The sequence below is a fragment of the Molothrus aeneus genome, chromosome 20 (assembly GCF_037042795.1).
Source record: "Molothrus aeneus isolate 106 chromosome 20, BPBGC_Maene_1.0, whole genome shotgun sequence".
Lineage (NCBI taxonomy): Eukaryota > Metazoa > Chordata > Aves > Passeriformes > Icteridae > Molothrus > Molothrus aeneus.
Window position 1 is genome coordinate 9932504 of NC_089665.1, and position 14930 is coordinate 9947433.

A 14930-nucleotide genomic window follows, 5' to 3' on the forward strand; every position below is an offset into this window, starting at 1 on the left:
CCGCGGCGGGCGGTGACGTGGGCGCGCGGTCCATAAGGCTGCGGCGGCGGCGGCGCCGGGACCATGCAGAGCCCCTGCGCGGCCGGACGGCGGGGCCGCCCCTCTGCCCCGCGCCCTCCGCCCGGCCCGGCCCGCCCGCCCCGGGCCCTGCGCTCCGCCACCGCCGGGCCATGCCACGCCGGGGACACGGGCGGCCGCCGCGGGTAGCGATGCGCGCGGGTAGGTAGGACGGACGGACGGACTGACGGACGGACGGACAGACCCGGGCGCGACGGTGCCGCCGAGACGTCGAGGGAGAGAGAACGAGAAAAGAGAGAGAGAGAGAGAGAGAGAGAGAGAGAAGGAGAGCGAGCGGCGGAGCGAGGAGCGGCGGAGCGTGTCCCCGTCCCCGCGTGTCCCCATCCCCGCGTCAGGACGCGCAGGGCGATGTCGCCGCGGCAGCAGCCACAGCCCGTGTGACCGCCACCGCCTCTCCATGTCCCGGCTCGTTATTTATTATTATTGTTGTTGTTGTTGTTGTTGTTATTATATTTTTCCTCCTTTGATTTCTCATTGGGAAAAGCACTTTGACTCCTGACTGCTCTACCTCAGACCTTAGAAAAACTCATCACGCTCGCTTTTTGGCGGTTTTATTTTTAATTTTTTTAATTTTTATTTTTCTGAGCGCCGATTTTATAGCCGTAATTGTTTTATTGTTACTATTATTATTACTATTATTATTATTATTATTATTATCCGTGTGGTTGGTAGCGGCCGGGATCCTGCGGCTGTGTCGAAGCGCTGGGCAGTGGGGGGTTCTCCTGTGTACCCCTTCTAGGACACTCGAACGAAGATTTTTCTTCTTCCTCCCTTTCTTTTTATCCTTCTTCACTTCTCCAAGGCTTTTAAAAGATACGTACACAAAAACAAGAAAAAGAAAGAAAGAAAACAAAACAAAACCAAACCTTCGCCGGTGTTGTCGTCTTTCTAAAAAAAAAAAATTGTTTTTATTTTTTTTTTTTCCTTGATACCTGGGAAACCGCTGCCCCCCTCAGAACTAACCAAAGACAATGGTTCACTGTGCAGGCTGCAAAAGGCCGATCTTGGACCGGTTTTTGTTGAATGTACTGGACAGGGCTTGGCATGTGAAGTGTGTTCAGTGCTGTGAATGTAAATGCAATTTGACAGAGAAATGCTTTTCGCGAGAAGGCAAGCTTTACTGCAAAAACGACTTCTTTCGGTGAGTACCGGCCTCCGCCTGCCCCCGCCGCTCCTCTCCGTTCGTTTTTCGCCTCCATTTTTTCCCTTTATTTTTGTTGTTTCCCCCGTTGTCAGCGGGACCCACAAGCGCCTCTTCCCTCCCCGTGACACGCGAGCATCTCAAACCGCGGCTGCTTCTCCCGGTGATCTCGGGCAGGGGACGGGCGGGGGTCGGGCCCGTTGATGCCGCCGCTCTCCGCGTCCCCCGGCCGAGCTCGAGTTGCCCAAAGTTCCCTCCCAACTATCGACCGGAGCTGCGGGCCGGGCCCGGGCCGGGGGAGCGCGGGCACCGTCCCGGGCCCGGTGCGGCGGAGCGGGGGTGACCGGGCCGTGAGCCCGGCGTTGTTCCCGGTGCCGCCCGGCGGGGAAGGCGCGGTGCGGGAGCATCCCGTGCACCGGAGCCAGGCCGGCCCGAGGGCAGCGAGCCTCCGCCGCTGGCTGGATGGATGGATGGATGGATGGATGGATGGATGGATGGATGGATGGATGGATGGATGGATGGATGGATGGATGGATGGATGGAGAGGGAAGCGGTGACCGACGCTCGCTCGCCGCCGCTCTCCCCGCGCGTCCCGGCCCGCTGCGGCGCCGGCATCAATCCCGGCTCGGAGCGGCCGCCGGTACCGCTGCCCGCCGGGCCCCACCGCCGCACACCGGCGATAAGGGCAAGGGCCGGGGAGGCCGTACAGCGGCACAACGCCCGGCCCGGCCCGGCGGAACGCGGCCCCGAGCGCCGCCGCCGCTTCTCCCTGGGCACGGGGACGGGCACTGCTCCGAGCTCCATCGCTTCTCCCTGGGCACGGGGACGGGCACTGCTCCGAGCTCCATCGCTTCTCCCTGGGCACGGGGACGGGCACTGCTCCGAGCTCCATCGCTTCTCCCCGGGCACGGGCCCGGCACTGCTCCGGTCCCGCTTCCCAGAGCCCCGCGGGGCACGGGAGGCCTCCGGCCGCGGTGCGGGTCCGGCCCCGCCGTCCCCCGGCTCTCCGCTCCGGCCGCAGCGCCACCGAGGCCGGTACGGACGGACAGAACGAGGGGGATTCCTGCGGGCTGATTGTCAGAGCGCCCTTCGTGCGGGTGTGGGGGCGCGGGGACACCCGGGCAGCGCAGCCTCGGCGTTCGGCGATGCCGAGCGCTGCCCAGGCCGGGTTTGATTTTTATTTTGAAAAGCGGCGATATCGGGGAGAGAGAGCGCTTTGCGGGGATGCCGTATTTGGTTCAATGCCGTTTTCCGTGGCCGAGCAGGGTGTGTGGAGGCCGCGGTCGGGGCCCCGTTGCCGGGCGCTGCTGACCGCGGCCCGGCCTCTCCCCGCAGGTGTTTCGGGACCAAGTGCGCGGGCTGTGCCCAGGGCATCTCCCCCAGCGACCTGGTCCGCAGGGCGCGGAGCAAAGTGTTCCACTTGAACTGTTTTACGTGTATGATGTGTAACAAGCAACTCTCCACCGGCGAGGAGCTCTACATCATAGACGAGAACAAGTTTGTCTGCAAAGAAGATTACCTAAATAACAGCAATACTGCCAAAGAAAACAGCCTGCATTCAGGTGAGGAGCGCGGCGGGGGCGATGAAGGCGGGGATGCGCTCAGCACCGGCTGCTCCTTGGGATGAGACGCTCCTCTCCTTCTTCCTTCTCTTCTTTCTTCTGTCTTCTCCTTTCTGCTCTTCCTCCTTTCTCTCTTATCCCTTGTCTTCCTCCTCTCTCTTCTCCCTTCACTCTCCCTTTCTTTTCGTCTCCTTCTTGTCTCCCTTTTATTTTTCTTCTTCTCCCCTTTTTCGTTTCCCTCCTTTTCCCTCTCCCCCGGTCCTACCGCGGCCCGTCCCTCGCGGTCGGTGTTTCCCCCCGGCTGAGCGTGACCCGGGTTTGTTCTCCCCAGCCACCACCGGCAGTGACCCCAGCCTGTCCCCCGACTCTCAAGACCCCTCCCAGGACGACGCCAAGGACTCGGAAAGCGCCAACGTGTCCGACAAGGAGACGGGGAGCAACGAAAACGACGACCAGAACCTGGGGGCCAAGCGGCGGGGACCCCGCACCACCATCAAAGCCAAACAGCTAGAGACTCTGAAAGCCGCCTTCGCGGCCACCCCAAAACCCACCCGGCACATCAGGGAGCAGCTGGCACAGGAGACCGGCCTCAACATGCGGGTCATCCAGGTACCGCCGCCTCCGGGCACCGGGCACGGCTCCGAGGGATGCGGGGGCGAGCAGGGGCCGGTGCCCGGCACCCTCCGCACTGCGGGGCCCGGGGAAGCCCCGCCGGCCTTTGAAATCGTTATTACCGAGGCGTCCCGGTGCTTCCCGGGGCTTCCCGGTCCCGGTCGGCAGGGACGGAGCCGCGGCTTTACCCGCAGAAATCCTAAAGAAGCTGCAAACAGTATCGAAATTAATAACCAGAAATGTGAGGGGTTAATGGGTAAATAAGAATGACAACGCGCTGGAATTATTAAAAGGTTTATAAACCCGCAGCGCTGGGGTAATGGGGGGTTAAAGGACCATTAAAGACGAGGTTAGGTTGGAGAGGCTCAGTGTGAGGGTAATTAGCAGTAATCTTGTCAGGGTAATAAGAATTAACTCAATCATTCTTGACCTGCAGTCGGTGGGGAGCGGGGCCGCCGTCACGCGTGGGTTCGGCCGCGCTTGGAGCGCGGCTCGGTGCGCACCGGGCACAGACCGGGAAAGGGAAAAGCGCAGCCCCGGGATGGGGATGGAGATGGGGATGGAGGGGAAGGGAGAGCGCGATCCCTCTCGGGCTCCCGGGAGCGGGACCCGCGGCTCCCGTGACCGGCGTCTCTCCCGCCGCCCTGCCAGGTGTGGTTCCAGAACCGGCGCTCCAAGGAGCGGCGGATGAAGCAGCTGAGCGCGCTGGGCGCCCGGCGACACGCGTTCTTCCGCAGCCCGCGCAGGATGCGGCCGCTCGTGGACCGGCTGGAGCCCGGCGAGCTCATCCCCAACGGGCCCTTCTCCTTCTACGGAGGTGGGTACCGCTGCCCCGCGCTGCCTCTCTCCGTGCCGGCCTCTGGCCGCGCTGCCGGCGCGATCCCGGCGCTCTCCCGCTGTTCCCCCGGTGCTTTCGGGAGCGCCGCTTTGTGTCGGTGGCCCCGCTGCTCGGCGGGAAGGGGGAGCCCGGCCAGCCCGGTCACTCGTTTCCCCTCGGGTTCGTGGGTGACACCCCGAGCCCCCCCGGCCGCGCCGTCCCCGCTCGGGTACCTGCCCGCCTGTTACCGTCCCTCTCTCTCTCTTTGTCCGCCAGATTACCAGAGCGAGTATTACGGCCCTGGAAGCAATTACGATTTCTTCCCGCAAGGACCGCCTTCGTCTCAAGCGCAGACCCCCGTGGATCTCCCGTTCGTGCCCTCCTCGGGGCCGTCAGGGACCCCGCTTGGGGCCATGGACCACCCCCTGCCCGGACATCACCCCTCGAGTGAGGCTCAGCGCTTCACTGACATCATGTCGCACCCCCCGGGAGACTCGCCCAGCCCCGAACCCAACCTGCCCGGGTCCTTGCACTCCATGTCCGCAGAAGTTTTTGGCCCCAGCCCCCCATTTTCGTCGATATCCGTCAACGGTGGTGCTAACTACGGCAATCACTTGTCCCACCCTCCAGAGATGAACGAAGCGGCTGTGTGGTAGCTTTAAACAAACTGGGTCTAAGTAAGTGATGATCATCTAGTCTGCTTATTGTTATGGTGTACAGAAATGAATTCATATAACATCTCTCCCGCCCTAAGACAATTTTACCTTGGGAACGAACTGAATCCCATCGCTCCAAGGCAAGCTTTGCTCTAGACCAGGACAATCTCCATGTTATGGTTGTATCAAACAAGCAAGGGGACTTTTTTGTACCATTGACAAAGAAACTGGGGAAGCTGTACAGTAAAAGTGCTGCCATTCCGTAGGATGGCTAAGTTTGATTACCCTGTTGGATGTCATCCTAAGAGCCACAATCCTTAGAAACTTCTCGTTAAAAAAAAAAAAATTAAAAAATAATTGAATGAAGGAGAGGTCAAAGAAAAGGGGAAAAAAAAGCTTCAAGAACTCTCTATAGCGTTCCTGGTTAAGGATGGTTCTGGCATTATGAATCTGTTTGTTCATTTTTGTCTCTCAGAAAGTTCGACAACAAGAAACTCTTTTTAGCTTCAGCCATTTCAGCCTGCTGACGATCAGGTGGGACAACTTTTCCTTTTTCCTTTCTTGTTTTCTTTTCTGTTTTGTTTCGGTTGTTTTGGTTTGTTTTTTGTTTGGTTTTTGTTTGTTTTTTTTTTCAAAAATAGCAAATACTAAATGTTAAGCCCTCAGCACCAACTCTTCTACCTTCACAAAGCTACACGTACAAAACCTCCTCATCATAGCAAAGGTCACCACCCAGACCTCTAACGAAAATGACTTGAAAAAACAAACAAACAAACAAAAAGTATTCTACCTTCACAGAGAGAGAAAAGCTAAACAAAAAGACTCTATTGAACTAAAAACAGTCAACTGTTTACGTCTAATGTTAAATTCAGGAGCTCAATGTTTTACTAATAAATCCTGTTTTAGAAAAACCTCTTGTTCAAAAGCAAAAGATTTTGAGCAGCCAACCAAAATAGTTCATTTTCTTTTCTGTAGATGTTCTAACAGATTGCAGGGCTTGTGGTTCACTGTGCTAGTTTGTAAAAGGTGTTGTTTACAGAAGGCAAAGAAAAAAGAAACCCACAAAACCCAGACAGTTGCCAAATAAAGTAAATATATAGCACAAATACTGTAAGGTGCTTTGCACCAGCAACCCGAGAAGGTGTTTAAAAAGTGTTACAAGGTTAAAAAGAAAAAAAAAAAAGACAAACAAACATCTTTGCTAATTTTTAGTCCTGTTGAACATTCATGGAATTGTTAATATGACTTATATAGACCCACACAGGTTTTATTTTTGTGTCTTTAAAATAAAAGTCCAAAATATTTAAATTTTATGGTCAAATATGCAGTCAACAGCTGCTACTTTTTTCTTTATATATTAAATTTCTCATATGTCTTTTATTGTTCTAATGAACCTAAGCTTGTGTGACCTCCAGTGCATATTAGACCATTCACTGTATGAAAGAAAACATGTTGGATAAAATTTGTGCGTTTTTAATAAAATTAGAAAATCTGATGTTTAGATAACTTGTGTTTCATTTGATGTTTTAAGCAATTTTTGGAAATTGATTCTCCTGAGTAAAATAGCCCTGAGAAGGAATGCTCCACTCTGCTGCTAATCCTGGGCAGCTCTTTGGCTCTGGTGGAACTCTAAGCCCTGGTGTCGATGCAGACAGCGGCCAGAGGCAGCTCCAGCCTTTCTTTCCATCTCCAGCCTCAGTTGTTGAAGTCCAAATACCCTGTTCCACGGCATTTTAAATTTTAAAATTCAGAAAGAATCCAATTATTCAATATCTTCAGTTATTCGTGCTCTTTGCTAAGAGAGAACGTTCGAAATGCTGATTTTATGCATAAACAAAAATGTGTTGAAAATGTAAAACGCTTGCAAAGATACGGTTTGCAATTGATCCACTTTTAGTTAATTCTCTGAAGGTAATTTTGGGGTTTTTTTCTCCTAATTGGGCAGTTTGGACACAGCATAGCCTCCATGTCCTGACAGTAATTTGAATCCTTTTTTCTTAGAGCTGAGGCAGAGTCAATGCTTTGGCGGCGTTTGCTCGTTCTGAAGTTCTCTGAAGGGCACTGGGGGAGAATATTTTGCTTTGCCCTCGATGCAGCCTCATTCTCTTGGATAAAAAATGAAACAAAAAAATCCTGGAGCCTTGCAAAATGCCAAATTTCACGTTTTAATTATCAAGCGTGGCAGGACCGTGAATATTCAGTTCTTCAAAAGCAAAATTCCCGCTGATTCCGAGAGGAGCTGGAGCTGTGCTGGGGACAAAGAGTCAGGTTGGGTTCTGCAGAGCCTCTGGTTTGAATGTTCCACCTGCTGGGTTAAAGGAAAGGGACGAGCTGGGATTGCATCTCCTCCTTCCTCTCCACGCGCCGGGGCTTGGGCTGCCTTCGCTTCCTTTGATGCAGACACAGAATTTTATGGTAAACCCCAGACTTCCCCATTCCCATCATTTCTCTCTTCGGACTGGGGGTGGGAAAAGAACCAACTCCAAATGCTTTTGAGTTGTATAGTTTGTAATTTTCAATGGTGATTTTTGATTTTGTTCAATACCTAATTTCTATGCCCAGCAGAGGGGCCACCTAGATGAAGCAATAGTTCACTTTAAACACAAAATGTCTTATATAATAACAATATAAAGATAAAAAACTATCTGCAAGGGATCTGTTAGTGTTTCTAAAAAAATAATTCATGCTTTATTAAATACAGGGGAGACTTCTTAAACTCCTGGACTCCGTGTCTAACTCATTTGTTTGTCTTTTGTGCTATTGCCATGTTTTGTTGCTCTGGTTTGCATTTATATAAGCAGAGGAATGGGTGATTTATTTATTCCAAACTTCTACTTATCTGGGAAAGATAAATATTGCTGTTTGTGCTGCTGGGCTGGGCTGCTGCTTTACTGTTGAATCAATGATTTTAAATGAGGACTTCACCAAATAGGTTTGTGCTGCAGGAAATTCTGAGGGGTTCTTCCCTTTCTTTCTTTCTTTCTTTCTCTCTCCCTCGGTCCTTGTACAGTTTATTCTGTGTTCATTCGGGCAGTGACAAGGCTCGGTTTAGGGCCAGTGTTAGGCTCGGTTTAGGTCAGTTTAGGCTGTAAAAAGGAGGGTTTGTCGTTTTGTGATGCTCCCATCGCTTCCTCGGGGCTGTGCTGGGTTTGGGGGAGCCCAGGAGCCGTTCCCATGGCCGAGGCCGAGCCCCAGCCCGTGGAGATTGGAATTCTGCTCTCCTCAGAGCGAGCTCGGTGCGTCTGAAGCCCCTAATCCAGCAACAATTGCACAGTCAAACTCCTTTTGAAGGCATTGTCGCGTTGGGCTCTTGTAAGTCCTTGTTTACAAGAGCATTTCCATTGACTCCAGCGGCGTTCCCTGGGTGGGTGGGTGGAGGGATGGATGGATGGATGGATGGATGGATGGATGGATGGATGGATGGATGGATGGATGGATGGATGGATGGATGGATGGATGGGAGAAGGGCCTGGGGCCATCCCAGGGTCCTGCACTGTCTCTGCCGTGCAGAGCCCGGCTCTGTGTCCGTGCAAGGCCTCCCCAGGAGCCCTTTGGGCAGTAACTGCTCTCTTTTGGTCTCTCCTGCTGCCTGAGGTGCCCTCGGGGCTGTGTCCCAGCCGAGGGCAGAGCTGGCACTGCCCCTGCCCTGCCTGAGCTGAAGATCCGTGCACAGCCCCTGTGAGAGCTGCTCCAGCCCCGGGAGAAGGGCCCCGGCACCTGCTGTGAGTACTGTCCACGTGGGGCTGCTCTCTGCGAGGGGACCTTGCAGGGTGACCAAAGTCTGTCAAATGCTGCGAGTTTCCAGCAGCCAAAGCTCTGCTTTTGGCCCAGATGTCCCACAGTGTCCCCACCGAGGCTCCTCTCTGCCCACTCCCTCCCTCCCCGGGCGCTGCTGGGATCTGTTTGCTTGGGCATGGAAAGAGATTTGGGAAGATCTGTATCCCAGGAGTAAGGACATACTTAAATGATGATTTGTAGATAAATTATTTGTAATATTTTGATGTCTGTACCCAGGTGCTGAGCGTTGGGCACAGGATACAAATTGATAAATAAATATCATTTTAAACTATCAGTGGTGATTGACATACTTTTGCCATCCTGAGAAGTGGCAGATATTGCAGTGTCCTTTCAGGAGTGGTTCCTTTTGCTGTAGTCTGGATTTGTATCTTGAATATCTGTGTTGTCTTTAAGTTTTGCATGTTTTTACAATATGAAACTGAAGCATTTGCAATCCCCCTTTCTGTTCCTACCCCTAATAGATAAATTCACATCTACTAAGTTTAAACAATTGATTCAAATCCTCCTATGCTGGTGAGCTGGGAACAAGGAATTGTGATGCTGGAGCAGGTTTTGGGAGATCCTTTCTTTGTCTCTGCCATGGCACTGGGGTGCTCAGCATTCCTCATGCCAACAAAACACCCATGAAGTTATCAATGAAATTAGTGTGTCCATTTAAATATATTTTGATTACAAATCTGGGATTTGTTTATTTGTTTATAGTACTTGTGGTGGGCTCGTGCTTGGAAAGCAGAGTTTGATGTGAGAGTTGTTCACTCATTAAATGCAGAATTGTAACGCAGGAATTGGAGAGGAAACGTGGCCTTGTGGTGAGGTGGCCTCCAAATTCCCCGCTCCACGTCCCTGGGGTTGCTGGAACCGTGGCTGTGGGATATTCTTGGGGTGTTCTTGGGGTGTTCTCAGGGTGTCCCTGCAGGGCTGTTCCCGTTGGCACACGGGATCACAGTTGCTGTTTTTGTTGGCATCTCGTGGTTTTGTTGTGGGAACATCCCTTGGTGACCCTGCTGGGACACGGCTGTGACTGGGCTCTCTTACAGCTCCTGCTCCAGGGTGGCACCAAACCCAGGGACAGCCCTGCACTGCTCACAGCTTGGGAAATCTAAGAATTAGGGGCATTTTTGCTGCTGGGTTTTACTCCAAGCTCCCTCCCGAGGAATCTGACCCTGCTCGGGCTGCTGGGATCCCTCGTGGCTGGGAGGAAATCCTTGGGCCAGGTCTGCAGGGCAGGGCTGGGCTGTCCAGGGTGCCTGGGCAGGCTGACAATTGTGGCACAGCACAGAACCAGGGCTGGAAAAGCTCAGAGCCGAGTGAGAGGAACTCCCAGGGGCTGTGGGGGATTTCTGGGAGTGAAGCCCGTGGGAGAGGCTGCCTCACACACTGCCCTGGTGCCTGTCTGTGCACAGGAGAGCACACGGGTGGCTTGCTTGAAAATCAGACATTTTGCTCCTTCTAAAACCAGTTTTTGTCTAGTTTTTAAATTGCCTTTGGGTGGCCTTTAAAATTCTTATCTGCTGTAAGGATCTTTGGGCTGTGCATCTCTTCAGACACACTCTGTTCCTTCTATTTTTCAATGTAGGAACCATTAAGGGTTGATAAAATCTTTAAAGCAATTGTGTTTTTTGAATGAGGGATGGGTTAGGAATAGCAGAAGTACTCAAGTAAATAAAAGCACAGAAGAAAAATACTAATAAATATTTATAAGGAGAGGTTTTTTTATGTACATAATCTAAATTTTATGTAATTTGTTTTAGCGGATGGGGTTTGCTTGTGTTCTTTTCTGTTTCTCCCCAGTTCTTTTCACTTCTTTTTTCTCTCCTTTTCACGGATAAATTGTGTTGCTGGTTTAAAAAGAAAATTTTAACTGAACTAGCATGACTGAAACGATAAAGGTCAGTTTGGAGAAGGACATTTGCTCGCCCAAGCGTTGGCAAGATCAGCCCCAGCTCGTGGCTATTTTTGGCCAGCACAAGGCCCTCTGTATATGGGTCAAATTTCGCTGTTGATGAAGTCAGTCAATGAAATTCAGCGACTCCAGGGTGGGTAATTCCCGTGGATCTGTGGGAATGCCGTTGGAATGGGCTCCTCAGCCCCTGTGGTCCCTCCTGGCAGTGCCCGAGGGGCTCCGCGCCTCCACCCCGGCCCATTCCTGTGCTCTGGTCAAGGAATGGCTCTGAAAGGTGGACTCATATTAACAACCTGTAACTGTACAGCCATGCAGGAGGATGTGCAGCCCTTCCCTGCCAGCGCTTCCATCTCATCTGACAATTTCCCAAAAGCTCCACGGGCGCGGCAGCGAGAGACGCTGAGTGGGAGAAATTGGAAGCTGTTTATACAGCCCAGCCTCTTCCACCTTCCCTTGTTTATCTGCTCTGTGTTCAGGTTATTCCCATCCTAGCAAACAGGCATGTGAATAAAAAAGTAAAATTAAGAGGGAAAATGCCAAGGAGATGATGTCAGTGAGGTTGATGGAGTTTCTAAACAGGCCAAGGGTTCCTCTGAACCGACCGTGAGGCATAAAAAGCCTTTCACGAGCACCTTCAATGAAAATGTATCGATACAGTTTTTGTACAAATATTCCCCTGCTCTATTCTGAGTCCCAGGCACGGCAGCATGGTTGGAGGGCATGTGAACCAGAAATTAAAACCCAGCCCTGGAGTCTGATTTAATTACCCTGCTAAGTGAAAGGCAGAGGAGAGAGAATAAACAGCGGCAAAGGCGACTCTGTGGGTGAAATATTTTAACAATCCCCGACTTTCACGGGCTGCAGCCGCTGTTTGATGTGGCTTTGTATTGACTGCATCTCCTCCTGAAAAATTGTGAATTAACAGGTCCTGTGGCTGCGGGAGCGAGCCGGGGGTGACCCAGTGGTGAGGGGTCCCCCACACCTGAGCACGCGTTTTGTTCTGCACGGGTGTGAGTGATGGATGTGGCACAGAAGAGGAACAGGCGAGCTCTGCCAGGCCCCCTGGGTTTACAGCTGTGGGGACGTGGATTTGAATGCATTGCTGCCTTTGGGATTTATATGGAGCAATTGTCCCATTAGTCTCAGTGGGTGAAATCCTGATCTCAGTGGCCTGAGTATCAAAAACGTTGGGACTTCAAGAAGCTCATTTTTTACTCCAAAGGACTAATGCAACTCACTTGTATTTTTTATTAATTCTGCTGGGTCTGTTTTATTTAACCATCACTAAAAGCCTCTCTCCCTTCATTAACAGGGCAATTCATTATTTGTGAGGGTAGAGAACATCCCTTTTTCACCCTAAGAGTGCAGAGGTTTGAAAATGCAATTATGCAGGGGAGTCTTGGCACTAGTTCCGTGGTTGTGTGAGTGGTTAGTTACTCAGAAGTAACTGCACAGGTAAGCACTTGTTCCTGCTACTTAATTTTCCATGGATTTATTTCTCCAGGCTCCTCCCTTTGTTTATGGTGGCATCTGGGAACAAAATACCAACAAACTCAAAAGGTACAAAAAAAGGAAAACCTTGAAGCAAAGCCAGGGAAGATACGCTGTGCATGCCTCCTGGTTTATAAGTTTTCTGGTTTTTCAAATAAATAAAGAATTTTTCTTTGTAAATAAATAAATAAATAAACAAACAAACAAATAAAAATCAGTGTTTAATTTCTCATTGCTGGAGAAGGGGTAACCCCCACCATCGATTATGCAGAGCATTAGAACCATCCATCCTGCCGTGATAAAATAAATACAAACTACAAAACTGAGCTGGATTTTGTGCTGTTGAGTATTTTAAAGCTTGGGGAGGGCGGTTGGCTGTGAAAATGTGCGTTTTCAGTAAACACTTGGTTTTCTATAAATCCAGCTTTATTTTGTCCTCCGGGTACGCAGCGTCAGGGAGGGTCCCAGCGGGGCCGGGAAGGGGAGGGCGATGTTTGGGCTTTTCCAGCCGCTCCCTCGCGGTGCCTGCCAGGTTTCTCCCGGCCGTGGGAGCCCGGCGGAGGCGATGGGAATTCCTGATATTCCTCTGCCCTCTGTAGGAGAAGCGCCCGCATGAGCCGTGCGGCGGGATGGATGCGGCTGCACGCCGGCCCCGTCCTCCCAGCACCGCCACCTCCTGCTCCTTTCCATGGCATTTAAAGGCACCTCGGGGGCAGGGAGGACAAGAAGGGGATGAGCATCAGCTCGCTCGGGTTCGCAGGGGGCTGCTGGAGCCCTCGCGGGTGAAACCCCAGCGCTGGATGTGGAAAGCCCAAATCTGGAGCTCATCATTGTAGGGTCTGAAGCTCAGAGCTTCACCAGCAGCTCGAATTGCAGAGGCTGAGTGGGGGCCCTGCTCCCTGGAACAAAATCCATGACAGCCTCCCCGGTTCCAGGCAATTCCTGGCGTTTTGGGGCCACCTCAGGAGCACAGAGAGGGGCCGGGAGAGGCTGGCAGAGGGCAAGCCCAGAGAACCTGTCCCTGCTAATGCCCTCTGCAGTGATGTCTGCATCGCCTGGCTGCTGCTCCTCGGCCACAGTGTGACCCCAGGAGCCAAAATTCCCGAATTCCCCGTGGCTGGTGTCACTCAGGTGTAACTCGGGTGTAACTCGGGTGTAACTCGGGTGTAAGGATCTATCTGTGAGCAAGGCCTGGCCTGAGAACGCAGCTCCGGGACCTCGCTGCTGTGAGAGGGACTCCAGCAGAGGCCACAGAATAGCTAACACAGGACAGGAGGAGAATTAATTCAGTTCTGCACAGCTGGAGAGGCAGAGAAACTTTGACGTTGATTTAAAGCAATAGTTGTCATATTGTGTATTATTAATGGCACTTTGCTGCCGGCTTGGGATCCGGTACCGTGAGCCCCAGTTCCCACAGCCCTGCTGCCCACAAGGGCTGCGAATCCCCCGGTAATGGTGGGGGGGCTCGGGGGGCTCCGGCTGGATCCCGGTGTGACCCTAGGATCGTTCCCGGTTGGATCCCGGGCTCATTCCCTGCTGGATCTCGGGTTTATTCCCGTTTGGATCTCCCGTTTATTCCCGGTTGGATCCTGGCGAGCCCGGGCGCCCCCCAGGCCCCGCGCGCCGCCCCGGCCCCGCCCCGTCCCCTCACGAAGGCCCCGCCCCCAGCCCCGCCCCGCTCTCCCCCAAGATGGCGGCGCCCTTGGCGCTGCAGCTGCAGGAGCTGCTGGACCCCCGGCCCGCCCCGCGGGACCCCGAGGATGATGCGGAGGAAGGTGCGGGAGTACCGGGGCAGGGGGGTTGGTACCGCGGCCGGCGGGGGCGGGAGGGGCCGGCGGGAGCGGCCCGGGCGCTGCCGGAGCGGCCGCACGTGGCGCGGGGCGGCGTGGGGGGGTCGGGCTCCCGCCGTGCCCCCGGCCCGGGCTGGTCTCGGGGGTCGGGGCTGTCCGGGTCTGGGGTTCCCTCCGCCATGGGGTTCATCGAGCCGCCTGTGGGGTCGGGGATGTGTCCGGGATCGGGGTTCTCTCGGGGGCTGGGGCCGCCCCCGGGTCGGGGCTGTGTTAGGCCCGGCCTGGTTCTTTGCTGCAGTCTGTGTGAGAGCAGCAGCGTCTTGTAAGAAACGTTTTCATAACTGAGGAAGTTACCGTGGTCAGAAGAGGCGTTTTCCCATTTTAGTAACCATAATTTTGTTCCAGACTTCGCAGAATTCCAGGCTGGTTTGGGTTTGGGGCCTCAGAGCCCACCCAGTGCCACCCCTGCCATGGCAGGGACACCTCCCCCTGTCCCAGGCTGCTCCAAACCCGTCCAGCCTGGCCTGGGACACTGCCAGGGGCAGCCACAGCTGCTCTGGGGACAGCTGCATCCCGTGCTGGTGCCAAGACTGAGGATTCCAGGAGGTGGCTGGAAGGATCTGTCCCTCCTGCCCTCCTTGTTGCCCAACATTTTGCCATCCTCTGCTGCCTGGAGTGGCTGTACTTTGTTGCTTTGGTTATGAGCAGATTTTTTTGCCCCCTCTGCCTCTCACAAACACTCCAAGCCAAGCATTCACATTTCCAAACACACATTAGGAGCGCTCAGGGGTTTGAGTCTCTCCCTGCCCACAGAGCTGACCCTGTAATTTGGCACAGGGTGCCTTGCCCATGAGTGGAAGCAGGGAGAGAGGAGGGTGGGATGTGTTCTCTGGGCTGAGCTGCTCTGCTCTGTGTCCTGCAGGAGATGGGGGTGAAGGAGGGCAACAACCACAGTGAAATGATTTCCTCTGTTGAGCTTTTCTGAAATGTTTATGTGTTTATGTGGTTTGCATGTATAGCAAGAGGCCAGAGTGCATCTGAATTGGAGTCTTCCTCTTTTAACCTGCAAGCATGAAGTGAGT

The 14930-nt window shown here is 53.3% G+C and overlaps 2 protein-coding genes across 2 annotated transcripts in view; both read left to right on the forward strand.

Annotated features, from left to right (window-relative positions):
* The first annotated feature begins 193 nt into the window (after window positions 1–193).
* On the forward strand, window positions 194–6361 carry LHX1 (LIM homeobox 1). Its single transcript, XM_066563692.1, has 5 exons — window positions 194–1219; window positions 2555–2781; window positions 3113–3390; window positions 4045–4210; window positions 4487–6361. The coding sequence occupies exons 1-5, from the start codon at window positions 1050–1052 to the stop codon at window positions 4864–4866; spliced, it is 1221 nt and encodes a 406-aa protein (XP_066419789.1). The 5' UTR covers window positions 194–1049; the 3' UTR covers window positions 4867–6361.
* Window positions 6362–13739: 7378 nt separating this feature from the next.
* Window positions 13740–14930, forward strand: part of AATF (apoptosis antagonizing transcription factor) — a 40841-nt gene continuing 39650 nt past the window's right edge. The window contains exon 1 of the mRNA XM_066563407.1: window positions 13740–13833. Coding sequence (XP_066419504.1) covers window positions 13749–13833 — 85 coding nt within the window. The 5' untranslated portion in view covers window positions 13740–13748. The remainder of the gene's footprint in view (window positions 13834–14930) is intronic.

Coding starts and splice junctions, on each gene's coding strand:
- LHX1 (XM_066563692.1), top strand. CDS start 1,050: ATGGTTCACTGTGCAGGCTGCAAAAGGCCGATCTTGGACCGGTTTTTG. Junction 1,220..2,554: donor TGCAAAAACGACTTCTTTCG/GTGAGTACCGGC, acceptor CTCTCCCCGCAG/GTGTTTCGGGACCAAGTGCG. Junction 4,211..4,486: donor GCCCTTCTCCTTCTACGGAG/GTGGGTACCGCT, acceptor TTTGTCCGCCAG/ATTACCAGAGCGAGTATTAC.